The sequence below is a fragment of the Scophthalmus maximus genome, chromosome 13, assembly GCF_022379125.1.
Source record: "Scophthalmus maximus strain ysfricsl-2021 chromosome 13, ASM2237912v1, whole genome shotgun sequence".
Taxonomy (NCBI): domain Eukaryota; kingdom Metazoa; phylum Chordata; class Actinopteri; order Pleuronectiformes; family Scophthalmidae; genus Scophthalmus; species Scophthalmus maximus.
This window is the reverse complement of record NC_061527.1, coordinates 13,800,056-13,826,549: the sequence shown is the minus strand read 5'-3', so window position 1 is coordinate 13,826,549 and position 26,494 is coordinate 13,800,056. Positions and strand designations below refer to the sequence as shown.

Here is a 26,494-nt window from a genome sequence, read left to right as displayed (position 1 = left end):
TCCACATACACTTGGAGATTAGATAGCCCCAAGTTATAATTAAAATTCTCATTCCCATCTAAGGTTGTAATTTTGATCTGAAGACGGCTGGAAAGCTTGATGTCAAAAAGCTCCCCTCTCTCTCTCTGTCTCACTCTCTTTCCCTCGCCCTCTCTCCCTGTATATATTTTTCATCAATCTTGATCAGAATCAATGTTATGTGCTCATACTGGTAACTCCTTTTTGCCCTTGTTTGCCCCCAATGTCATGTTGGAGCCATATATATATATATATATATATAAATATGCACTGACAAGCTGCAAAGAAAATGCAAAATGGAGAATTAGACGGAGTAATTCAACAAATCCAGACACATAATAGACAATGCTGTATGCTGATTCTCATTCAACCTCCATTCGACAAACATATAAACTGAAATTACTGTCTACAAATAGGAAGCACACACACACACACACACACACACACACACACGTCAGGATAATCTATACTGGAGAAAAACTGTGTGGTGTCATTTTGAAAAGCGATGCATTGGCCAATCACACAGAGTACATGCAAATGCACATTCTTGGTGGGTTAAGTTTCTGACGTGAACAGATGCCGCTGTGATAACATTTAGTTAGAGTTGTGAAATCCTGGCTGTAACTATTACAAAGCACTTTGTTGTGTTTTTCAGTCTAATACGATTTGAAACAAATACATGCCTCTAACTGGACAGCCTGGGTCGTGTTTCATGTCATGAACTCACCCCTCTGCATTGGTGAGATCAGGGCTTTTTTTCAGTGCTGCAAACATTTTCCTCCATACAGGAAATAGTGTGAAGTCACTGTTGACTGCAAATTTTACTGGCCATTTATTTTGGGAGAGAAAGTGACATCTAAACTGAGTGGGTCACTGTGGACAGCAAGGGTGTAAATAAGTAATATCAGTTATCCACACAATCCCAGTATGAAATGTGTGTTAATTACAGATGTAAAAAGGATTTTTTTCTTTTGACAGACCGTTAAATAGACAGAGGTATTGGAAGGAATGACGCCATGATTACTGCATATACATGCCCCAGAATTGCAGCTTGTTTTTGTTAATCATGTTTACTGTAATCCGTTTCACTCACCCTCCAAGCTCTCTCACTTGCTTTTCCCCCTTTCTCTGTCCTTTTTTTCCAGCTCATTACTCCTAAACAATTACATCGGGGTAGAAAGCCTCTCAGTCTCCTGCTGGCTAAAATGAAAACAGTCAGTGCAGAGGCAAGACGATGGATCACAGTGTCAATGCCAAAGTTATCATCACCTTGCTTGATTTATATTTCTTCAGTGCTTTTTTCAGTACACTTTGCAAAAACACACACACACACAGAGACACACACACGGAAAGAAAGTTTTCTCAGATAAGCAGGCTGCCTGCGGTAGTTTTAGGAGGCTAACTGAATGGCCATCATTCTGAAAGAGCGCCTTCATCGAGGCTGTAAAATTAAACAGCCAATTTCACCTGGTAATTGGATAGTGAAATATCTGTGGTCAGACTTCCTGCCGTAAGATACTAGTGTAAGGCAGTGAACTGAGTGAAAACACCAGACAGAACATCACAATTAACTGTCACAATGCTGTAAAACCTACAACTTTCAATGTCTTTAACTGCACTTAGATCGACTTTCAAACCACATTCCCTGTTTTCTGTTGCCTGGATCTGCTACAGTTATCTAAAACATGGCTTGAATCGAAGATAGTGTTGGTATTCACAGAAGCACGTATTTTAGTTAGTCTCTCCCAGGCCGCAAAAGCAGAAGCTTTAATTGCCATAAATACACTCTAATTAACCGGCTAGAGTCCCTGTGATGTTTTTCCCTCTGCCCACATATTAATGCAAAAATAGCATTTACAGTGCGGCGTAATATTTGTTAATTACCAGAGTTTGAGAGAGGGAATAAGGGGGCTATACATGAGCAGAGGGCCATACCTCAGGGGTTAAGCTTTCCCTTTCTCACCATGCTGTGTTTGCCAATATAAGCTGCGGATACACTACCCTTGGGTGGTATGAACTCTGCATAGAGGAATGCGTATCTAGGATCAAACACTCAAATGAGCCATGATGATGGGTCTGGTGATACATACTGCTGTCTCCTAGCTCCAGCCACTGAGGGTTTCTTGCATCAACCCATTCCTCTCCTGCCTTACATTCCTTGCTCTTAACCTCTGGCTCTGCCTTTTGAACTGAACATCAGACGACTCCTTTATTTCTTTTAATTACATTTTTCAGTGAACCCCATGCTGCTGGTTAATTTGTCCATTTTATCATCAACCCAATTTGGATACATCTATTGTACAGATAGAATGAGACCACAAAGGAAACAACAGAATTGATCATTTGGTCAAATTCCCTAAGGAATCTGAGTTTACCCGACAACAATGTCCTCCCAACAGGCTTGCACAATGCTCTCCACCCGTTGCTTCTGTATTCTCTATTCACTAAGTCAGCATATATTGCCATCTGAAATTAGTAGCATGTCTGGACTTGTGGTGGCAAGGCATTGTTGTGGTTAAAGTTGCTCTACCAGGTCAACATTCAGCTCATGCACATATAGGACAATGTTGCTCTGGCTCAGAGGTAGTCCCAGCAACTTGGAACCTACTGACCCTCCGGACCTCGTAGACCAAGCATCAGAGAATCTGAGGGAGGATGTCATTTTGCCCTCCAGGCCTTGAACTGACCTGGTAGGTAAGTTCGGATAGTCGGATGGATGCTACAGTCAAACAGGTCCCCAAACTCACCTGGGATATGGTGCTGGTTCAGTATCAATTTGACCAGCCTGCAGGGATTAGCCCCACAGGTATTTGCTTTGTTCAGCCCCAACATGCCCCCTTGTTCTCCCTGGCATCCTTGATCAGGTCAGTGAAACAAGTTACTGATGTACCTATTGCCTTCCCACACCAGACTACCTCCCAAGTTCCTCAAGAACCTATCAGGCACCTGGCTAGAATGCTGAAAATTAAGTTTTCCCTCAACACTGACAAAATGGATCTAAATGGATCAATATTCTTTGACTATTTATTCTTTGGAATCCTTACCCTTCCGCATACATTACCTCCACTAGTGCGATACCTTGCCCCACCTCCAGACCACCTTCAAAATCCCCCAGAGCATGTGGAGTAACATTGGGGAGTTGCTATAAACCTTGTATTCCATTCATTCCTTGGATTACTGTATAATAAATAATTTAAATACTCAGTTCCTTGATGTGTCTCTGAATTAATTAGCATGTAACCTTAAGAAATATTCACTTTGCAATCAAATAAAAAAACAGCATAAGTGTAGAAAGTTTACTGTAAGGGTTTCTCAGATCTAGTTTGGCATGCAGAATCATACATGCAGCAAACACTAAGCACTACGTGAAAAAAAAATAAGCCAATAACAGTTGGAGCTGTTTAACTTGTGCATCAACAGTCTAGTCAGCCTGCCAGCCAAGCAGTCAGTGTCAGGGATGAGACAAGGCCATAATCCAATTCTGGTTTTTACACAGCGTCATGCCTTTACCTTTGACAGCATGATTGATGTGTATGTAAATGTGTTTTGAGGAGAGCTGTGAGCAGCTAGTTAAAGCAGACATTTAGGGCTGCCCTGTTGAAGACAAATGGAGGGAGGGAGCGAGAGGAGAGGAAGGAGAAGGAATCCAAAATAAAGACAACTATTGATCCATGAAAGAAAGAAGATGGACACTGGAGGAGCCCTAAACAAGGCACTATGTACCTCTCAAGTGTCTCGGAATTCATGGGGAGGGAGTTTGACAGCTCCACAATAGTGTACTATGGGGAGTATCTATTGGACACACAGCAAGAAGAAAAAGGTTACTGCCTTTTCAAGTCTCCTCTCCATTGTCCTCTTTCACCCCTGATCCTTCTTTTCCTTTCACCATTCCTTAAGTCAATAGAGGAAAAAGAACTGAACATAGAAGCCAAGACGGTTGGCAGATTCCTGTCAAACACATCTCTCAAGTCAGTGTGTGTTTGTGTGCGTGTGTGGGTGTGTGTGTGTGTGTGTCATACATTGAAGTGTATGTCTTGGTGTACATGTATGTGTTGCTGTCAGCATGGTTTTGCTTGCACGTGTGGTTTCTCTTTTCATTCTCTCACGTGTTCCCACGAGTCTGTCAAGTGGACACTACAGTTTAACAATTGAAGCTGAACAACAGGTGACAGGAACCTCAATGAAGAAAGGAGCAGGAAAACGGAGGAAGGATGTAAGAAATTTTGCCTCCATTGCTCATGCCCATATCCACTGCTATGTGAAGCCATCCGTCTTTGGAGTCAAGTCTTTCCTTTGGAAATTAGGATGCAGGCACTATCCTGTATAACTGGTGCCAGTACGCTGTCTGGATATTGCCAATCTATTATACTAAACAAGGGGGTGGATGCATTAATTTCCCATCCTTCATGATGGACAATGGACTGAAGTTAACTTCAAATGATCAGACAAAGATAATGGATTATTTTTTGAGCTATCTGACAAAAGAGTGATTCCTGTCACTGCTGATTCTTGAAGCAGCATGATACCTGGGAACTTATACACTGATGTAGCAAACACTTGATGAAACTGAGTTGATTTGACGAAAATTGAACAGCAGCAGGTTGCAACAGGATACAGCTACAGAAGAGAGGGATGAAAAAACCCAAAATGAGCTTTTACCTAAACTGGTTATAAGATATGAGTGAAAATGTGCTAAAATTGATGTGTGCAGAACACACTGAGCTTCAGAAAATACCACTGAGAACTTCACTTGAAGATATTGATTCTTTCAGGCCTAACAAACAGTGCCTTACTGCTATTAATGAGATTTAGTCAATTTCTTTTGACACGTTGGGCATATCCCCTTCATCAGTAAAATTATAAAATATGTGTATTTCTGTATTTGAATGAGCTTAAGTTTCTCAGATTTCTTTTCCTACCATGTCTGCCTGCCCCTCCAATGACATAACAAGCTGACAGTAAATGTATGTGTTGCTTACTCATCAAAGCACACACAGACGACGTTTTCATTAGAGAGACAGGCCCTTTCAAAGGGCGTTCCACAAAAGAATCGAAGAAGCAGACTTGAAAAGAGCAGGCACGTGTATATGGCATGTCTCAAAAGTATGAGGTAAACAAATGGAAAATAAAGACATTTTTCTTTGTGACGGCTGTTGATTTTCTTTCTCCCTTGCTAGCAATAGGAGCTACTGCATGGAAATATAGAAATGGATTGCTGGGAAACAGAATGCTCATTTCACACAAAATGTGTCCGTAGCCCTGAGAGGGCATCAAACAAAGAAACACGAAAAGATGGAGAGAAAGGGAAGCAGGAGAGTACAGGAGGGAGAGAAAAAGTCTCAAGAAAATGAGACCCCACATACCTCCTCCGTGCCCCTTTGTGTCCCATGGACCCTGCACTCTGCTCTGCTGTGACTCTGATGAAAAGCAGGCCGCAATCCCTTTCAATTTGGCCAGCGTGCCCCAGTCCTGTTAAAGGCAATCGACTGGCTGAACAGAGGCACTATATCACAATATTCAGGTGCAGACGAGGCCGGCAGAGGAGAGAGGAGACACATGGTGCCTTAGGAGAGAGAAAGGGACTCTGGCATCCATCTCTCCCGCACTTAGGCTGACGCTCAACCATAGGACACACACACACACACACACACACACACACACACACACACACACACACACACACACACACACTGCTGGGTGGGAGATCAAGAAAATGAGAGGTGAGAAAGAATAGAAAAGTGGAGAAAAAATGGGAGCCGTCACTTCCTTAATTTTTTTCTTCTCACTTCAGGTAAAAAAAGAAAGGACAGAATAAAAGAGAAAATGTATTTTGTGCAACTTGGGAGGGGGGTCATAGAAAAGGGGAAAAAAAACCCAGACCTGCCTGGAATGACAGCAAGGTGTTTGTTCGTGGTGGCTAAATGGCTGTGTAGATGTGGGGAGGTCAGTGGCTTGGCTAGAGCTGTTTGTTATCTGGGGTCCACAGGCCCCCCAGGCGTGCCGAGCTGCTGGCCTGAGTCAGAGGGGCTGAGCCTGAGGGAGGGTGAAGAGTCAAAGCCTTTACCCAAGGATGGGTGATAGGCCATTAGACTGGAGAGACAAGCCAAGGCTTGAAGAGGGCTTAAAATACCACACGAAAGATCTGATTAATCCTACAAATATCCAGTTTATTGACATTCCCTGCCATTTCACGCCTGGAGCGTAATTAATCATCAAGTGCCCAAGTGCACCAAAGAAGGTGTAGCCAATAAACGGCACTAGACCACGTATAAATATGGACTCCTCTCGCCACCAGTGAGGACATAGGTGAGTACCGTATACATTGAGATTGAGGATCATAGCCTCTCATCCAGTTGAGAGGATGTGTTGTGGGAACACTGAGGAAAAGGAAGAGTAATGTGTAATACAGGCTCAGGTCAAGGATTTGATGTCATATGATGCCTGATTCCTGCTTGATAGAGAAATCCTATCACACGCAATTTGGAGTGGTGAGGTCTTTAACTGTCGGCGAGGATGAAACAGCAGCAAGTCTGCAATCACAGCGTTTAACTATGACCTGTCTGTCATCCTTGGCTTTCGATTCCAGCTTATTACTAGACATACTGGGTCATCAATCCTCTGTATCTAGGATTCCAAAGTAATCTATCCCTGCAGAAATACCTCTATACACACAACACACAAATAGGCTTGCAGCCACACATTTCTGCGTGCAGACTGTGCAGCATGCTACAGTATGAGTGCAGAAACATAAAGGGCACGTTGAAGGTTGAAATTTTTACTGAATTTATATTTTAAGTTTCATTGAATGTGCTATTTAAAGCTAATCTATAATTTCATGTTTTACAAACTATAATAGCGTAAATACAGAAAAAATATTAGGCTCTGTATGGCACAAAAATAGCACAGAAACATAGGGCTGGGCGATATGGCTGAAAACTGTATCACGATATAAGTGTTTCATATCGGTCGATATTGATAATTATTGATAATTTTTATGACCCAAGAAACACAAACAAGAGCCAACGAGATGGCGCAACCAAAGTGATACTGTTACATGACTGGCTATTAGGCGTGTCACTCCATACGTTGCTAGGTACCAAAGGACGAGTGGCGGCGTAGCTAGCGGCCGGCGTAGCTAGACTCTTTGCTCCGCTTTCTCCAACGAGGAAAAAAAAATGATCGAAACGTTCTATCGAACTTATTTTCTATTGATATAGATTACGTGTCTATCGCGATACATATCGTTATCGTTTTATCGCCGAGCCCCAACAGAACCTCACAAAAACATCATCAAACAGTTCAGATAAATACAAAAAAAATGTGCCATATGCAGCTCAGGCCACCTCGAAATGTGATCGGATCTCAAAAGTTCAGATCACCCGAGACAGATGTCGGTGCCAGGTCTAGAACAGGGCCTAAGACTGCTGGAGCCTCATATTGGCTTTAAGTGTGATTTGTACTGCGTTTTTGCACAAACAAGAACTATGGATTATGTTCCCCATCATTTACACTGGTGTTGATCTCTTGATCCTCTTTACAGCGCACTAATTAAACCAAATACTCTTTCAATGTGCAGGCACTTCTCGACACCTTAAGAGACGTGCTAGCAATTGACGCTACAACTCAGGGGTTTTGGCGGCCTGGTCAACAATAACAAAGAGAGAGATAAGCTTTCTCCAAAATCGATTACTGCCCCTTTAAGACAGACTTTAAACATGTGAAACATATGTGCTCACAAGCACATACAAACACACACACACACACACACACACACACACACACACACACACACACACACACACACACACACACACACACACACACACACACACACACACACACACACACAGACCTGACGTGAATAGGCCAAACTTCATTCCCTGCAAGTAACTTTTGACAAATTCTCCTCCGCATCCCGGAGTTGTATTCAGACGTGCTAGAAGGGAGTGCTGGAGCGCAGTCATGTAGAAAGAGAATGCTGTTACTGGAGTTATTAACAGGCTCCTGTGTTTCCCTCCTCTCAGCTGAGCTATTCAGAGCATAGCGTCCTCATCTGCCATAAACACATGCCGACAAACAGACGCAGCAGACGGACACACAGCGCAGCCCCGCTCTGCACAGTAATATGTTTTTTGCCCATTTACAACAAATTAAGTTTCCCTCAAAGTGAATTTCAAGCTTGGCTGCCTTTGGAGGGCGAGCAACTCTCTTTTCATTAATTTTCATTCTTTTCCCCTGAACAAATGATCTACTGTACAGCTCGCTCTGCGTTACCCTCCTCTCCCTGTCTTTTTCTTTCTCTTGTTTTCTCCCTTCTTTGCCTTCTTTTTCCTGCTTGCTGTTAAATTTGGGCAAGCCAATGGAAAGCAATTATGCTGTCAGAAAGTGTATTCTGATTTATTAAAAGCCTTGAATGCTATCTGTTTTGTTCCCTCTTTGTGTCGCCCTAGGGAACTGAGTCCTGACACCCAAATGAGACAGAGTGAGTGCTCCCTGCTCAGTGCTCCATCCTGAGAGTCATCTCGGAAGCCAGCAGAGTAAATATCCATTGGCAGTGGAGGACAGATAGATGGCTATAACACATCTGTGAGGATGGGAACAGATTTACCTCTGGAGCCCAAGAGGTGGGAGACATGAAAAGACAAAGAGAGGCAGAAAGAGAGGGAGATGTGTCTGCTGAGTGCTGCACGGGCGCGGCTGGAGATGATGATCCTTTTTAATTCCACAATCCAGGTAGTCGACTATCCACCAACCACAGAACGCGCCAGTTCCCAGCACTGTACGCCCACAGACGCCGACCATTTCAGAAAATCTTTCATTTTTCTTAATTTCCTATTCATTCAAAGACAGGTGAGATGAGCAAAGGAGAGAGACAGAGTGAGAGCAAGGAGACAGAGCGCTAATTGTGAATAAGTTCCAATTTCCAAAATAAATATTATCTCTGTCTGAGTATCCAAAATCTTTTGGGCCAACATCATAATACGGATTCGGGGGGGTCAGTGCTGCGTGACACCACACCAACACGTTCAGAGAGCTCCGTCCACGTGATACGTGGATATATAAACACACCACTGGCGCACACACACACACACGTCTGATCCACACTCCTTCCCTTATGCTAAGCATTAACAACCATATCTAACGCACTACCCACCTCCCAATCCTCACCAGCTCTCCCTCATTACCGCATTCTTGATCGCCAGAGAGATGGCAGAGATGCGGGGGGCGGGGGATGCGTAATAAAGCATCTAGTATCCCGGGGGAACCATTGGTTGGAGATAAGAGGCCATACAGCGCCATAACGTAAGGACATAGATCATAAACCTGCTTATCTTCTTCTCCCCGTGGACCGGCCTTCTTAGTCAACTATCTGGGACAAAGGACAAGCATGGCTCATCTTTTTTCTCAGATTCCTACGTTTGACAGCAGATGCTGCCACGTTGGTGCGCTGGAATAAGGGTCGCTCACTAATGATGCGAAATTGAAAGCAGGATAAAAACAACAACTGTTGCCAAGAAACCTGCCATTATACAACGATGACCTTTCCATCTTTGAGGAATTTCCTCAGAGATCTGACACGGAGGTGCTGTGGGCAGTGATTAACATATTAGTAGACAATAAAGAATCTTAGCTCTTTCATCCAGACACCTGTTGGCTCCTGCCATGGAAAAAACAAAACTCACCGAGGCCAACAGAGAACAATTTATGACAAAAGCAAAAACAGGGGTACAAAATGGCAAAGAGGTAATGCAAGGATCCAAAAAGTTAACAACAAGCAGAAAGAAAAACACAAAGACAAACTTCATCAATACTTAGCTGAGGAAGTGAAAATTATGGAGTGAAAATTTAATTTCCACCGCCTGATAGCGCTTGTCTATTTCTTTTGCATTTTTCTTTTCAAAAAATTTGACGTTCAGGCCACAGCTAATGCATTCATGAACAGTCTGCCGCTAAAGAAAAAAACACTTATGTTATCTTGAGCTGTTAACCTCTCAGCTTGGGGAAAAGCAGTTCACTTATTTGAGTGGCGCCAGCTTGCTCGACTGTCGAGGTGCTTGTGTCTTGAATATATGCTAACAAAGCAGCAAATGAAAAAATATTTATGTTTGGGGGAAATATATAGCTACATTTCTAATCATCATTCTGACTCCGTCTCATTTGTATGTGGTACTGAGGTGGACGATACAGTCACTGTTATGAAGATGTTCTTTTTTGCTTCCGTACAAATGGAACATGTTGATGTCTCACCTATTTTCATACCAAGCGAGTCGGGACTTACCCATCTTCAATGAAACACAAACTGAATCTATCTTGTGGTTCCACTATGCAGCATGACCTCATCCACGGGTTAGTGCTGATTGGCTATTCAGGTGTTGGCCTTTGAAGGAGGCAGCCAGTAGTTGGAGGACTCTCCTCATTACAAATCAATCGCAGAGCCGTTTACCGAATAGTGTCAGTGGCAGCGTCAGGAACTCAGCTCTGAGTTCGCTTTCAGAGTAAAATGGCATCAATTAGTAACTGTAATCAAAACTGACAGAAAACTGTTCTTTGTGTATTCAGTTATTATTTGTTGTCTATTTTTTTATTAATTGAGGTTTAAATATGACTGACACACACACACACACACACACACACACACACACACACCGTTCTAAACTGTAAATGTGATTTCCGTCTTTCCAAAGACCTGAGCAACTGTATAGATTTCCCTTTGAAATTTCTATCTATTTACATTAGAAACATACTAGTTTCAGGTACAGAAGTATCTTAATGTCAATGCACTAAATTCTGATACCTCTGTGCCTGACAAAGAACCTGTTTTAGGGTCAATACATACTTTAACAAAGGTAATAATATCTTATTGTGTTCAGTGTTTTACACAGGGCTGCACGTCATTGGGGGGGCAGGAGGTCCACGTTTCCTAATCTCGTCCTGTTACATCCTTTAGGAACACGCTGGGCCTGTCGTGTGTTTCCGGTGTTTTCTGTGTCCCCATCAGTTTTCCTAGCCGGGCTCCTCAAGTGTGGCTGCTGACCTTCTCCTCTCTCCACGGCTGGAGTGGCTATTGATTGGATCTTGGCACTCAGTGTACAAACACAGAGATAAGGAGAGAGAGGAAGAGAGAGAGAGAGAGAGAGAGAGAGAGAGAGAGAGAGAGAGAAGCAGCCAGGCAGGCAGACATAGCTGCAGTGCCCACTCCACTCCCCTCCTCTTGCTCCAGACCAAAAAAAAAAAAAAGAAGCTTTTTCGAGACTCCAGACATGGCACCTGAACACTGATAGCAGACAGGATTAGGTCTTAAATTCAATCACAACAGTCTAAGTAATGTTAAGTCACTTCAGCACAGTACAAGTGATCTATCATAATCTCGCTGTGATTCGTGAGATTTCAAACGGGAAAAAAAAGAAAGGTACTGAGCGGACGTGACATGAGATAAATAAGTTTGACTTGGTGTGGGTGTGAAGAGAATCACGGAGCGACGGCGAGCAGTCCTGAGTTACACGCGGGCTAGGTCTCAGAGAATCTTAAGGCTGGTCGGTGGCCTGTCCACTGTCCCACCCCGAGGTCCCTCATTTACACTTTCCTTCCAACTGGCCTACAGGCTGCGGCTCTGCTGTGTCAGAGGTGACTAATAGTGTCACAGCCCTTCCCTCCCCTCTGGCGTCAGCAGAAGGAGATATAAAACCTCAAACTGCTGTCTCTGCAACTACTGTACAAGGCAGACACTGCCTACAGTTGAAAAAAAAACAGAAAAACGTTTTGTCAACAGGCAATAAATTGCTTGTCAATTCCAGGTGGCAGGGGGACATGTGAGGGCCGTACAGAAATTGAGAATGTGTTTAAAAGACGGAGGCAGTTGGCATCTTTTCAAAGAGGCAAGTTGAGGATTGTAGTAGGTCAAACGCGTGTTGTCTCTCTCTCCTGTGTCTCTGTGGACTTTGGCGCCTCAGGGAGAGAAAGCGAGGGAGGTTTACTCAGATACTGTCTGGATGGCCTACAAAAGGAAATATTCAGACAGACAGGGACCAGAGGAACAGACGCAGGGCCATGAACCCAGCAGAGAAGGAACACGAAAAAATCCAAAACCCTCTCCTCTGGGGAATGAGAGAAACTCGTCTGGTGGTTGCCTTTCTGTGTGTGTGTGTGTGTGTTTGCACACAGTGCAAGTGTGTGTGATAGGCATCATGGGAAATCACCACCAGCTTATACAGACATCTACGTTCATTGAATGTATTGAATACTGTACATGTATACATCATATACCAACATACCTTATTGTCTGGTCTGAGTTCTTGTCTGAAAACAGCTTATACTGTCTTTAATGGTGGAAACAATATTGGGGCTTTCAGTCTTGACTGGGAAGTGTAGCTGTGAATCATCAGGATCCATTTAATCTAAGAGTGACCAAGCATTGTTCTCGTGTCACTTTTTAGGATTGTAAGATGTCATCATGCAATGTGACGAGAAGTAAATGAAAAAAATTTAATAAATAAATTTTAAAAAGCTGAATATCATAGGGGGAAGCAGGAAGATTACTTTCACTGTAAAATGTAATGTTGAAAAGAAAGTTAGTTTCCTGAACAGGTGAATTCCGCTGTTATATAAAAGTCTCAGCCGGCAGAAAAAGATGAAGTGAAAGAGAAGAATATGTGAATTTAGAGGCTGATCTAAAAAATGATATTCAAATATTCCTGGCTTGCCCTTTTCATTCTCCCCAGAAACTGTTACATCTCTCTCCCTGTCTCTGTCCCTCTACCTGCCTCTCAATTACAACAGACTGCTGCTACTACCGCAACTCAACAGCCGGGAATTCAGCCGGTTCCGATGGAAATTAGACATGGAACTGATTTCAGTTCAGTCACTGCTTTCGTGAATCTTAGTTTGAGTAAGAGAATATACTAATATGACTTATAAATCAGTACACAGTACCTTACTCTATACTATAATTCAGAAGGCTGGAGGTAAATATTAAAGTATATCTAGGTCTACCAGGACAAGCTGAAGAGCGGAGACTTTGCTAAGAGGAATACATTACAGAAAACAAATTACTCAGCAGGATAGAAGAATCCCAGTGCAAATAACCCCGTGTCTTATATCCGTCCTTATGAGATAACTGTACCCATTAGAAGGTTAAAATTATAGTGGTGTCGCTGCAAAGGCTCAGCCTCAGAAATGGCAGCGATCCGTCTTCAAACTTTGATGCAGACAGAATGCTCCCCTCATCCCTTCCCCTCTGACCTGTGTGTGTGTGTGTGTGTGTGTGTGTGTGTGTGTGTGTGTGTGTAGTTGCATATGTGCATGAAATAGAGACGAGGCGATGGTAAGAACAAGAGAGGGAGCAGACAGAGGAAGAGATATGAGAGGGTGGGGCTGGGCTGTCTGCCACCCAGGCCCAGAGAACATAAAGAGAAAAATACGGCCATAAAAGCTCTCTATGACTATGAATACTAATACTGACTCTGTGAGCCAAACCAGCCAAGTCTGTTCCCTCTCTGTTCTCTGTCTTGCTCAGAGAAATGATGTGGCTTAAAAACAAGGTGAAACCAGTGCGCCTCATATGCAGCATTGTATAGCATAGCATATTTACACACAATATAACAGCAGTAGAGATAGTGGGGGGGCAGCAACGGTGGGACACACTGACCCATAGTCTGCTGCTCTTTGTATATGTCAATTTTAAATTTCTATTAATAATCTATTGTCTACTATGCAGTGATGCTTTTCATGATTTTATTAATTTGTCTGTTTAACGACAACAGGTTGTATTGTTTTAAGAAATGTCAACGGAGCTGAGAAACCCACTGTAAAGCAGGGATAATAAACAAATATATCGCCTTGGCTTCAAAAAAGAATAGTTTTTTGTGGTTGGATGTCTCACCATACTTAAAAGTTATACTTTAGGTGAGTGGACAGATACATAGATAGATAAATAGAGGATTTTAATATTCCCAGTGTGCTTGGTTACAGCAGCTCAGTGAGAAAATAAAATATAAGACTAAAGCAAAAATTCTAATAATTATCTTAGCTAAGTTAAAACCATGTAAATGGAAACTGAGCTTTAACAAACATGAGACCATATACTGCCAAAATACAATTATTAACAATTTAACAATTCATCAAGTCATGTTGTGAAGTGGAATATCTTTTGTATTCGCACCATAACCACTTGATGTGATATGATAACGGTTGCTCAAAGCATGACAAAAGCCAATTAATAATCCATTAAAAAAAATAAATAACCACATAGGGTGGTTACAATCTTCTGAGCCTCTTGGTTGGCTGCACTGGAAACAGATACTGTAAACCTGTTGCTCTCCCCATTGTTTTTCTGACAGAGCAGCTATATGAAGAGCGTTTGCAGGCCAAGTGGGTAATGCATTACTTTCCAACTAAATTTTGGTTACGTTCAGTAAATCACATTTTTGGAGTATTGGGCTGTCACTTTATCCAAAAATCCAGTTTGAACGGATATGACATGACACGTTATGTGTTCCAATATAAAAAATGAAATAAAAAAGTGACTTAGTTCTTAGCCCCTCCTTGAGAATAAAATAAAAATAAAATAAATGTAATAAATTAATCTTGGTTCCAAGTAATATTTAATAATTAGTAAAGAACCTGGTCTTAACACATAATCATTATTAATATATTAAATACCTAATATCGTTGTTATTATTACTATGTCAACACTTCCTTTTATTTAATTATTTTCTTTTTCACCTGTATCATTAGCTGTTTCTGTCCTTTCGGTATGTTTTGGTCGGGTCCTCCCTACAAATACCTGTACTTTCATGGTTCCCCGCTTGAAGCGAGCTTTCCCTGACAAATGTTGGAGGACAGAGGAAAAAGTGTTAATCTCTCAAGCATTTCTAATGAGTTTTTCTCCTACAATTATTTGATAAGAGCAGACAGGACTGGAGGCAGCGTGTATGATACACTAGCTCCTACTGCCGAGGTGAGAGCTCTGCTGATTACACACAGCGCCGTTTACACACGCACACACGCACGCATACACACACACACACAAACACACACAAACACACACACACACACACACACACACACACATAGTCCGTCATCCTCAGAGTGCAACACTCCTAATAATAACATGAGAGGCTGAAGTTATGACTGGCAGGCACACCTACGTTACCAATAGGTCTCCTCATTCTGAACACCCGCAACCACACACACACACATCCTCACCCCCATTTAGCTTACCCTAAACCACTGCCACACTACCTTACTTTCCACTTCTCAACTCACCACACTGAGTCCCAGTTGCTCCCTCTGCAGGTAGGGCAGGTTCCTGCGCTCGAGGCTGGCCAGGTAGTGCTGCAGTCTGGAGTACGTGTAGGGGTAGCAGTAAGCAAACTGGTATACATCGTCCTCTCTGTCGAAGCAGAAGGCAAAGGACATGACATAGTTGCGCCGGTGGTCAGGGCAGCGGTAGTAGTACACGTTTTTGGCTGGAAGCCTCTGCCTGCAACAACAAAAGACAAAACACAGTATAGAGACATTAGGGAGGTCATTTACAGGACACATCTTTTAATGAACAGTGCACTGCCCATTTGCAGGAGAAGGGGGAAAAAATGCAGAGGCATACACACAAATTATACAGAGAAATGAGAAATCATGAGTTCAGCTGGCAAAGGAAAACCAGGAATGAAGGACAGAGAAGGATTCTCTGGTAAACTATTGAGGCATAAATAATTAGGGGCTGGAGGTGATGTAACACAAACAGAACTATTTTAATCATTAATCCCAACTTTGCAATTGTTAATTTTTCATATAAACACCAGCGTTGCCATTTATCATTTAAGGCAAAACAACAATACCGCAAAACAATGGAATTAAACTACAAAGAGTGAAACATTATCAATTCATTTGATAAATTGAAAGGCAAAGTGACCAAATTACTTGATATTCCAAATACCACTCCCTAACAGGATTGCTCTTGGTGTCTCTGCCACTGAAAGTTAGCTACAAAAATGATACGTGGGTAAACAGTGGATAGCACCACTGAAGGATCCTTCACATGAAATGATAATAAACCTAAATGACAATTTTGAAGAATGAAGAGGAAAACACCAGCCATGTTTCCGTGTCTTGTCAATTGATCTCTGTTCTCTTTCTTTTTCCTACTCCGACGTTCTTTTTGGACCTGAACTGAACGCTGTGTTTTCAGCTTTGCTTTTTTTTAAATGGCAACGCTTTGTATGTGAACACAAGATATCTTAATTATGGAGACTATGACACTGCTGTAATAATTGTGATCTTTTGGATAATGTTTTCTGAAACAGCAGTTTGAGTGAAAATCATAAAATGTGATTGCAATATAGTTTGTGAGCTCAGAACACGACTTTCATGTTCAATTCATTATATCTTGTGTTGTAGTGGAAGTGTGTGAGCAATTCAGAAAACTTAGACAGAGTGAGGGATGGGTAAGCTTCCAATCTGTGTATCACTATTTCAGACGTTTTGTTGTGCCAAGAACTATGTGGTGTTTGTAATATGTTGCGTGTTTAGTGATGTGTCTTTGACGTCTTCTTCGCTGTGTTGTTTACTAAAATGGGTGTTGCATGTGGTGTGTGGTATACTGGGCCCGGGGCTAAATAAAGCTGACAGTCACTGGGTTGCAGGACAGTAGGAGTCCATGTTTTCTTTTTCACACTTTTGATCTCATCCACTGAGACGTGCTGACAAGGATGCTGCATGCATTTCCCTCTTCCTCTTTCTCCCTTTTCCTGTTTTTCTCCAAGTCTCTCGTCTTGTCCTGTCACTCAGCGACTCCACCTTGCCAGTTCACGTAAAGACAGCTGAGCACTGGCGAACAACTGTGCTGCCACGGGAGCTCTGGCGGGGGAGTGGGGAGGATAAAAGGAGGAAGCAGACGAGGACGATGAGTGATTGGTGGGTTCGGGATGTTGGGAGCAGGGAGAAAGGTGGAATAAGGAGATAAGGAGAAGATGAGGGAGCAGGGCGATGGCAGATCTGGGCCTGATACGGAATTCAGATGGGAAGGGGTGGCGGCTAGCAGCGTAGCGGCTGTGTGATGGTGGAGCCGGTTACTGAGCTGGCGTCTCTGGCACCGCATCAGATGAAGATGTTATCAGACCTGTGATAGGAACAGGACCTGATAATCAACAAACAGGCCGGACTGCTTTACGCCAACTCAGACGGAGTGAACTTCTTTCCCTGACTCACCCCACAAAAGAGGGAGGACGAGGAGGAGACGCAGGAGCTTTATGTGTTTGCTCAGACATCCAATGCATCAGGTATGGCCACAGACCTGCATAGAAATGCACAGTGAACCCACTTGCATGCATTTCCAAACACCTGAAGATGTCCCCTGCAGGTCCTGAGTAAAACAAAACACTTAAATCACACGGCCACTCTCAGACAGAGGGGGAGACGGGAGCAGGGGAGAAGAAAGGCAGGGCTGATTATTCCTTCAGAGGAGGAGAAAGGAGAATGTATCTGCATGTGGCTATCTCAGCAGAATACTAATGCAGCCAGTGGCTAGCCACCACACCCTGCCTTCCCACTGGAGCGAGCTCAGCAGACCAATCTAACAGCCCCTTAAGATGGACAAAGGCGTAGACAAAAAGATTAATCTGGGGGGGGGGACAAGAGCAAATTCTTCATTCATTTTTTCTTCCAATCTAGGATGAATATTATTCCTGAGACCACATGAGTGTAAAGTTAGTAGAGCATACTGTGAGTAAAACTGACTGGCAAGGACAAAATACACCTCCACATGACACACTCGAATAAGCATATACATACCCCCCACCGTACACACACACACACACACACACACACACACACACACACACACACCGGTACATTACCGTGGTGCCAGACCTCCGAGGTGCAGGTTAATTAAAATAAGATGACACCTCACCTCTTTACATATTTGGCCATCCACACATTCCCACCTCCCTTGTTTCTCTTTCTCTCTCTGCTGTGTGACCTTGCCGGAGACTGGAAAAAGTCCTAGCTATTGATTTTAATTACTGCTGCTTGTCCCATCACAGCATTGTAGTTATAGGCCAGGAGAAAATAGCTCTGTGACTTCTTTCGGATAGAGACTGCCTGGAAGGCCCCCAACGACAAGCTGAGGAAAGGGCAGTAACTGCTTTAGGTACGACAGTCACGCGCACACACACACACATATTTATATATATATATTTTTATATATATATATATATATATATATATATATATATATATACACTGTATAAAAAGGACAAAATCTTCAGGACATGCACACTAATGCACACGTTTTTTTTTTATCTAAGCGGTGGCTGCTCCTGCTCGGCAGCTGGCAATTTGTTTTATCTAAATGGTACCTGCCTGTGCTTCTCCCCTGCCCATCTCTTGACGTGGTACAGTGCCGTCGTCCCCAAACAGAATTATCACTGCATGGGATGAGGGAAAAATGGAGAAGCTTCCCCCGTATGATAACGCACTCACACATGGTTTTACAATTCAGTGATTACAGAGACACAGAGACACACACACACGCACGCACACACACACACACACAAACGGGAATATGCAAAGAGTCTCACACTGAAGCAACACGACAGACTCAAGCCGCATGCGAGCTACGCCAAGGTCACTGAGCTCTGGGACGAGTAAACTTCCAGGGTGTCTCTTCGTTGCCGGACAGAATTAGGAGAAAGGAGCAGAGCAAAGACAAACAGAGGGACAGGAACTCGAGACAAAGACAGACAGTGTCTGACAAACGTCAAGAGACAAAGTCAAAGTCAAATGGACAAAAAAGGACAAAGGAGAATGACAAGGGAGAGGGTTTGATAGAGCTCGTGGGCCGCCTTCAGCGAGGTGTCACTTAGCTCCCCTATGCTTTTCCACATCTGGCCCGTTGGTAGCCGCAAACTCCCACTCTGATTTTGACGGTGCCAGTGTCTCTCTGACATCCCCGAGATGAAGGCTCATAAATTGGTAGCTTTCATACGGGCGACATCTTGTCTATATTTTCAATTCAATCAAGCGTAGAGGACACGCCATTCACTGCTGCTCAGAGCACTGCCAAAGGCAAAAACATGCAGGACGAAGACTCACACGTACGGTGGGCTCCCAGCTTTCGGACCCCGCAAATAAATTGAGGTCCCACACGCACGCACGCACGCACGCACACACACAATCTCCCTTTATTTAATTTTCTGTCTCACTGTTGTTTCTTTCAGCTTGTCAAACGTTCATCCCGCCAACTGTTAGGAAGGTTAAATGTCTTCCAATATGCCCGTATAGCTGTCAAGCTCCACAGCTCCCGACCAGCTCGTTTAAGGCAAGTAGTTAGTCCATTTTGGCAAACATTTGACATTGAATGACACATTTCTTTACTCCCCCTGTGTTACTACGCCAATAATTGAAGAGGCAATATTTCTTGGCACCCAAAAACCATGCCAGATGTTACATAGGCTCGTTGTTTTTGAAACACGCCGCTGTGCGCTTGTTCTGCATACTAAGTCATGCGGAAAACAGCCTCTGAATCATCCGAGGAGTGTCAACCGTGTGTGGCTTATATTCGGGTGTGAGGAGGTGAGCATATGTGCAAACATTACAGCATATAGATCTTGAGGCATCCATCATTTTTTTAATGCAAATCTAATTGCAACAAAGCTTTCTGGGGAAGCTGTTACGAGGCATCCTGCAGGCCTGCTATACATTATATACGGCGACACCGTATATTTATTGGACTGCAGCTTCATGGGAACATGTGTCCGTTTGGGACGGCCAGTGAAGGGAAGGAATCAGATGTACAGTACAGGAGGGAGTCGCAGATAGAGTGTGAAGTGAAGACGACATTCATTTTCACCATTTTCAGAGGTACATCCTAACTATCCGCAGCGGCGTTTGAGTACAAGTCGAGGAGAAGCACATTACGACTGGGGCCGATGATGTGGAATAGCTGGAATTAATGCTGCCGGTGGACTCCTCTGACCGGCAGCAGAAAGGTTTTGCAGGAAGCAATAACACTCGTGAGTTATGGACTTTGCCGTAACGAGATAGCTGAGTGTTGGACACCTGTGGAGACAACAGGCCGTTAGCTCCTTTCTCAGGTCAACAACACCCGCTCTGATGAGGCTGAAACATGTGGCAGCAAAAAAGACACTCTCCCCTTAATGGCCGCATCGAAAACACCCAGAAGGTTTACTTCCATCAGACGGACTTTTAACTGCCTCGTGCACGAGGCCTTGTGAAAAGCAGCTACATCGCCATGTCTTCAGCCAGCGTTCGCTCTAATTTTCACGAATCAGAGGCAAATTCAATTTGTTAATTTGCCGCAGGATTGGCAGGCTTCAGAGCTCAAATGAATTTCAAGGTGAGTTTGCCAAAGCAAGTCAGTCAACATCACATCACACCCACAGCGCGTCACCTGAGTCCAGATTATGCAGCGGACGTAAAATGTGAAGTTATTTCCATAAAATTCTGAAAGCAGTCATAAATCTTGGAGTCTCATCTAAATAAATCATGTGCGCTGTTTATAGACGTAACCCGGTTTGTTCTGCTGATATGTCTGATACCGAGGGAGTGGCTGTGTGTGGTTACGTGTCTGTTTGCCTGCAAGTTCTGTCCTTGTCATTCTCGTAATTCATCTCTTCTTTCATGTCACCCTCTGTCCATACCTTATTTCATTTCTCAGTTTAATTCAATAGTCTAGTTGTCCTGTTGTTGGTGTAAGAGTAAAAATTAAACCCTTATCATTTAAATGACTGCAATTTTTTTTTTAAAAAGGCAAATGTACGAGCCAGTGCCTCTAACGCAGATTCATAATCTGTCCCACTTCAAATCCGAGATGTACAGCACTCATACGTGCACATGGGATAGTTTCATCACGCCTGAGGCGACGCACAGAGAGGGAAATGCAGGAGGATTTGCAGGAGCTGCTCTAACTCAAGTACCCTGAGATAGTGGCAAAGGGGAATACACATTAAAACATATTAAATATTTATTTCACTGAGCTCTGAGAATGAGTTTTATTGTCATTGAGTCTCTGATGCAGTTGCTTGTCATCTAAAGACATTTGCCTGATTATTTCCTTTGGAAATCAGAAATCTACGTAAGCTGAATCGACTTTCGCGGTTTCTCTTCAATAAATAGTGACAATACTTCACAAATGAGCAATGTGACAGTGCCTGGGCGGACCAGTAGAGGGCCACACCTTTGAGTGAGGGGTGACCTGTCCAGGGGTAAAAAAAGAACTCTTCGTTTTCTACATCGATTTAAACATTACAGTTCACAAAATCTCACTTTGTTCTGTGAGACAAGTCTCATTTCCCACAAGCAAAGTACAGAAACAGAAATGCTGAATTATGCAGTTTGAGTGTCTGAGGAAAAAAAGCAGTCACACATTTATCTTATAATTAAGGCTAAATTGTATGTCTACGTTAAATGGATGTGAAAAAAGGATAATATTTCTCTGTGTAGACGGTTTCAAAAGGAGAGACTGAGGCAAAAACTGGCAGTTTGGAGTCATGTCTGAGATCATCCTCGTCATGGACACCATAACAAAAATTGGGGAATGGTGTGTGCCGTCAGCTTTTCCAAATCAATCCTCAACTGCGCTAATAAAGTTAAACATGCCCCAAGTATATATCCCAGAGGGGTCTTGGCTAGATTGAGCACGCTGGGTCTGCTGGTAGCTAGCTCCCCTGTGTCTTGTGGGGCAGCAGGGCAATTAGCAGAGAGCAGATGATCAGTGTGCCCTCGCCACTGTGGCGCCTCTGGTCCCCTATGGGGCAACAGGGCAGGTGCACATTTGTCTGGAATAATGGGGGCACAAAGAAAATACACAAGGCGACCATAAAAAAAGAAGAAAAAAATCTCAGACACACACACCCACACACAAAAACACACAGTCAATAAAGTGATGATGTCAGCGTAAAACCCCGGGTGAGCAGTGTTGGTGTGTAGGCTAGTGGGAGTGGGAGGATAGGAGTGGGCTTATGTGTGTGTTTGAAAGAGGAGAGAGAAGAGATTGGCCGTCCATAATTGTGTGATGCAGCATTTCCCAGACGGCAACATTATACTACCATCACATTTATGAGTGTGTGTGTGTGTGTGTGTGTGTGTGTGTGTGTGTGTGTGTGTTTGTACTATATAGACAGACTGGAGCCAGACTAGGTCATAATAATAAGGTTCCAAGAGACCAGACAAATTGCAGACAACACACACACACACACACACACACACACACAGACACACACACACACAGACACTTACTGACCACCAAGGTATATGCTGTGCATGTTAGACACAACAGGGTCGTGATCATGTGATCATACAGCAGATATCACTCTGTTTGTATGAGACAGTCTGTTAGTGGCCTACTGTATATTCAGTAGCAGAGCAAGTGACTCCTCTTTCTTTCAAATTCATTTTTTTTTCATTTTAAAATGTATTCCAAAATGAAAGAAAAAAGTTCAATGTGTGTTTCAATTTCAGTTTTTTTTTCAATCTAAAGTTAGCCACAAGCCAAGTACCTGATTTGTTTTAGCAAATAAAGTTATCATTTTATATATGACTGAAAATTCAGGTGGAATTTGAGAAAAATCTGCTGATCTCACTGTGTGACTCATGGTGAGATCACGCCAGTAACAGTGGGACAAGTGTAAGTGTGTGTGTGTGTGCGTGTGCGCGTTTATGTGTTTGTGAGTTTCTGTGTAATTAGGTCACACGGAGTGATGAGATCATTCTCTCTTGAAATGTACTCAGTGAAAGTCAATGCAACACACATGACACATTCTGATATCACTTTTATTAAATCCCACATAGAGATGAGCTCACCTCCTGTGGTCCATTACACTGACCCAAGTGACTTTCTGCTGTGGCAGAATAACCAACCACTTGAACAACACAGTGATGAGCAAAATAAATAATGCTTGAATCACAATCAGTGCTGCTCATTTTGCAATAAGCGTAGTGCCCACCTTTGTCTTATTAATTTTTTAATTGAGAACAGATTCCCAGAGTTTCCCATAAATGATCACATGATGAAATAATCAATCTTGAAGAGTGAGAAATAATGATGAGTATCAAAGGTTTAACCTGTAAATGACGAATAACTAATATCCGTCCCAAACTAGTGAGAGACGATTTGGTGATACACTTTTGGTCAATGTCCTGACATGTGAGGCGAATCTGAGGTGATGATCACCACATGATCAGAACTCTAACCCCCATGTTGTGTATATCACATCATCAGTAGAACTGAACTCATGTAAAATCTCTATCTGTGCCTCTGGCTCATCCCTCCTCCTTCCATCCTGCCTCTGCATCCCTTTTCATCCTCCCTGAGGGCCCCGCTGGCCCTGGCACAACGATGCCAGCCTGTCTGCCCACATTTCCCTTGGTAGGAAGGTGGCAGCTGGGGGCCTGGCTGCCCTGTCTGCCTTCATACTCCCCAGTACATCACACATACACATAGACATAGACACATACACATACACACAAACACACAAATCACTCTACGACAGCCTGCAGCCAGACGGGTGTCACCGTGTGTACTGTACCAGGGGTAGCAGCACCCACCGGAGGGGAGGGGCTGGAGGGAGGGAGGGAGGAGCAGAGGGTGGGGTGGGTGAAATGGGGGCGCTTGGTCTCTCAGACAGCCAGATGCTGCCAATTAACTTCTCCGGCCGCCACAGGGCTGTAGGGGAGTCTAGCACCTGTACCAGCCAACTCCCCACCACCTACTCCCAAAACACACACACACACACACACACACACACACACACACACACACACACACACACATTTTGACTGCAACTGCACTGCCGAAATAATCTTTTCTTCTCTCCTCTTCTCATCCCTCCTCTTCTCTTCTCATCTCTTCTCCCCTCATCTCTTCTCTTCGCCTCTCATCCCTTCTCTTCTCTCCTCTCCTCTTCTCTTCACAACAGGTGTGCAGAGGCACAAGTCAATGCACAGTGTGTGCAAACACAGAGACAGCTGTGCACAAGTGACTGTGACCTCCTCGATGTGAATATGACCCTTGGATAAAAGCCTTTCTCCTCTCACTGTTTTTCACTCACTCACTGTGTGTGTGTGTAGGTTTGTGTGTGTGTGTGTGTGTGTGTGTGTGTGAGTGTGTGTACATACAGTGCGTGTGTTTGTCTGTGTGTGTGTGTGTATATGTGTGCATGCTGTCAGGCTGTGTTGGTGATTATACTAGACAGAAGGAATTACAGGCTATTACAGAGGAGAGCCTGTGGCTGCAGCAGCCAGAGCCGCGCTGCCCTTAAAGGCTTACGGCTCTCAAAAAGCCAGCCTATTATTTCCACCACAGCACACAGCTGCTTGCTGAACGTCAAAGATATAAATATAGAAAACAAGCATGAATCCAAGCCGTGATATAGTAGTTGTATTTCATGGTGTCATTTGAAAGCCAAGTACTACCCATTTGGGCAGCGTTTGCCCGCAGGATAGTAGGCTGCCATTCACCCTGGACAAATCACTACTTGATAAACATACACACAAAGACAAAAGAGGAACATCGGGCAATATTTTATAGTTTTCCTATTGTAGAAAAAGCCTCACATAAAAAAATCAACAACAATAAATCGATTCTACTAAGGTGTGGATGAAATATGGCCAATGTTTTAAAAATGTAATGAAATCCAGAACATCACCATAAACTACTGATTGCTAGCAAATATTCAACAAAGAACAAAGGTAGGATTTAAAGCGGTAATACTGTATTTGAATGCATTCAATTTTTCCTCACCTTCTGTGCTCACCCTCTGCTGTCGAGTGCACAGATGAACAGTGAACAACAGTGTTGCTGCTGATTTGAAAGGCCTCCATCCAACTTTCAATGAATGACTTTTAGTCAGTATCTGCTGGAGAACAGCCAACTTTTGCTTGTCTGTTGAAATCCTACTGAAAAACACAACGGCTCCTAATCGAAGAGAAAGCTGAGATGTTCTATCGCAGAATTGAATCGTAACAGAACAGAATACGGTGATCACTGAATGAGGAACACGTCAGCCAAATTTGTGTGGCCCCAGTTTGTCTACATACTTTCTTTTCCCCACAAAAACCTAATTCTATTAAGTTAAATATCTGCCCTGGCTAAACAAATAAAAACAACTCCCAAGACACTATTGAAAAAAAAGAAAAAGAAAGAAAGAGGAGGCCAACTGCTCTTGGGAAGAGGACGTGTAGCCTAGAGTTTAAAACACTTGTCAATATTCGTTTCACAGTCTGACTGAAGATAAATATTCAGTTCATGAAAGTATTTCTGCAACGAAGCTTTTGAAAGAAGTCAATTTAGAAAATTTCACTAAAGCAATCACAAGTTTGGTTCCGTATAAGCTAATCATTTTGATAATCAAATAAAAATATTAACAACAATGGTCTCATTATTCATGGTAAAGTCACGCACACACACACACACACACACACACACACACACACACACAAACATACACACACACACACACACACACACACACACACACACACTCACACACAAACACACACTATGGCCCTGTCCATCAGATGTGCCTGTTCTCTCACTGTTCAGCATGACAGATGACTTGTCACAGAGCTAAAAGGGGGATAATATTTTACTGTAGGTTGAAAAGGGAAGAAAAGATGAGATGGGGAAAAGGAAAAAAAAGAAAAGGAAGACAAAATTGCTACATTACACCAGAGAGGTAAATCATTCAATGTGCTGGAGATCACAGGATAGCATTTACATTTACACACATGTCCGCATGGGCACGTATAAGAACATGATTTTCCCAGATTCAGTCTCTCTCTCTCTCCTTCTCTATGTTTCACACATATGCTGAAGTGCAAACACACATATCCAGGCATGAGAAAACCTGAGAGGCTGGATCAATGTTGGGCTCTGGTGATTAGCCTTAATTGAGGAAAAAGGGCCATGGGAACAAAGAAAGATTATGACCTTTTCCCTGTCTGTACACACCGCACACTAATAAGACACATACTATCATACTGACCACCATCTCCCGACTACAACAAAAGCCCCTTCTCACAGAAACAGTATGCAAATTGATGGCACAGAGAGAAAAACAAACCTCGCAGATAATTGACTATCCTTGCCATGTTTTTTTGTGCGTGAATGGTAATTTTCACTCTCCTGTCGAGTGCATGCTGATTATTCTATCACACAAAAGGAGGTCCGTGTGCGATGAAAAGATTGGCAGTGTTTCACATCCTGGTGCTGAGGAATGGCCTGTCTCTCTTTCTGTGTCTCAATCTCTCTTATTTCTCTTCCTTGCCACATCCTCACTCTCTCTCTCTCTCTCTGTGCGCGTCAGTTTCGGACCGAGTCAAACACCACTTGTCAGGAGAGCGTCGTTTGGACTGACATGAGATAAGAACAGTTATGTGTTGGTCCTCACTGCTGCTAAACAAGGGAATAAGACTGTGATGTACAAGTAATGCGTGGACCAGAGGCAATGATGCTGAGGCC

The 26,494-nt window shown here is 43.2% G+C and overlaps 1 protein-coding gene across 1 annotated transcript in view; it reads right to left on the bottom strand.

Moving 5' to 3' along the window:
• agbl4 (AGBL carboxypeptidase 4) overlaps positions 1-26,494 on the bottom strand; it is a 230,123-nt gene that overhangs the window by 95,453 nt on the left and 108,176 nt on the right. The window contains exon 5 of the mRNA XM_035647032.2: positions 15,283-15,499. Within this exon, the coding sequence (XP_035502925.1) occupies positions 15,283-15,499 (217 nt within the window). The remainder of the gene's footprint in view (positions 1-15,282; positions 15,500-26,494) is intronic.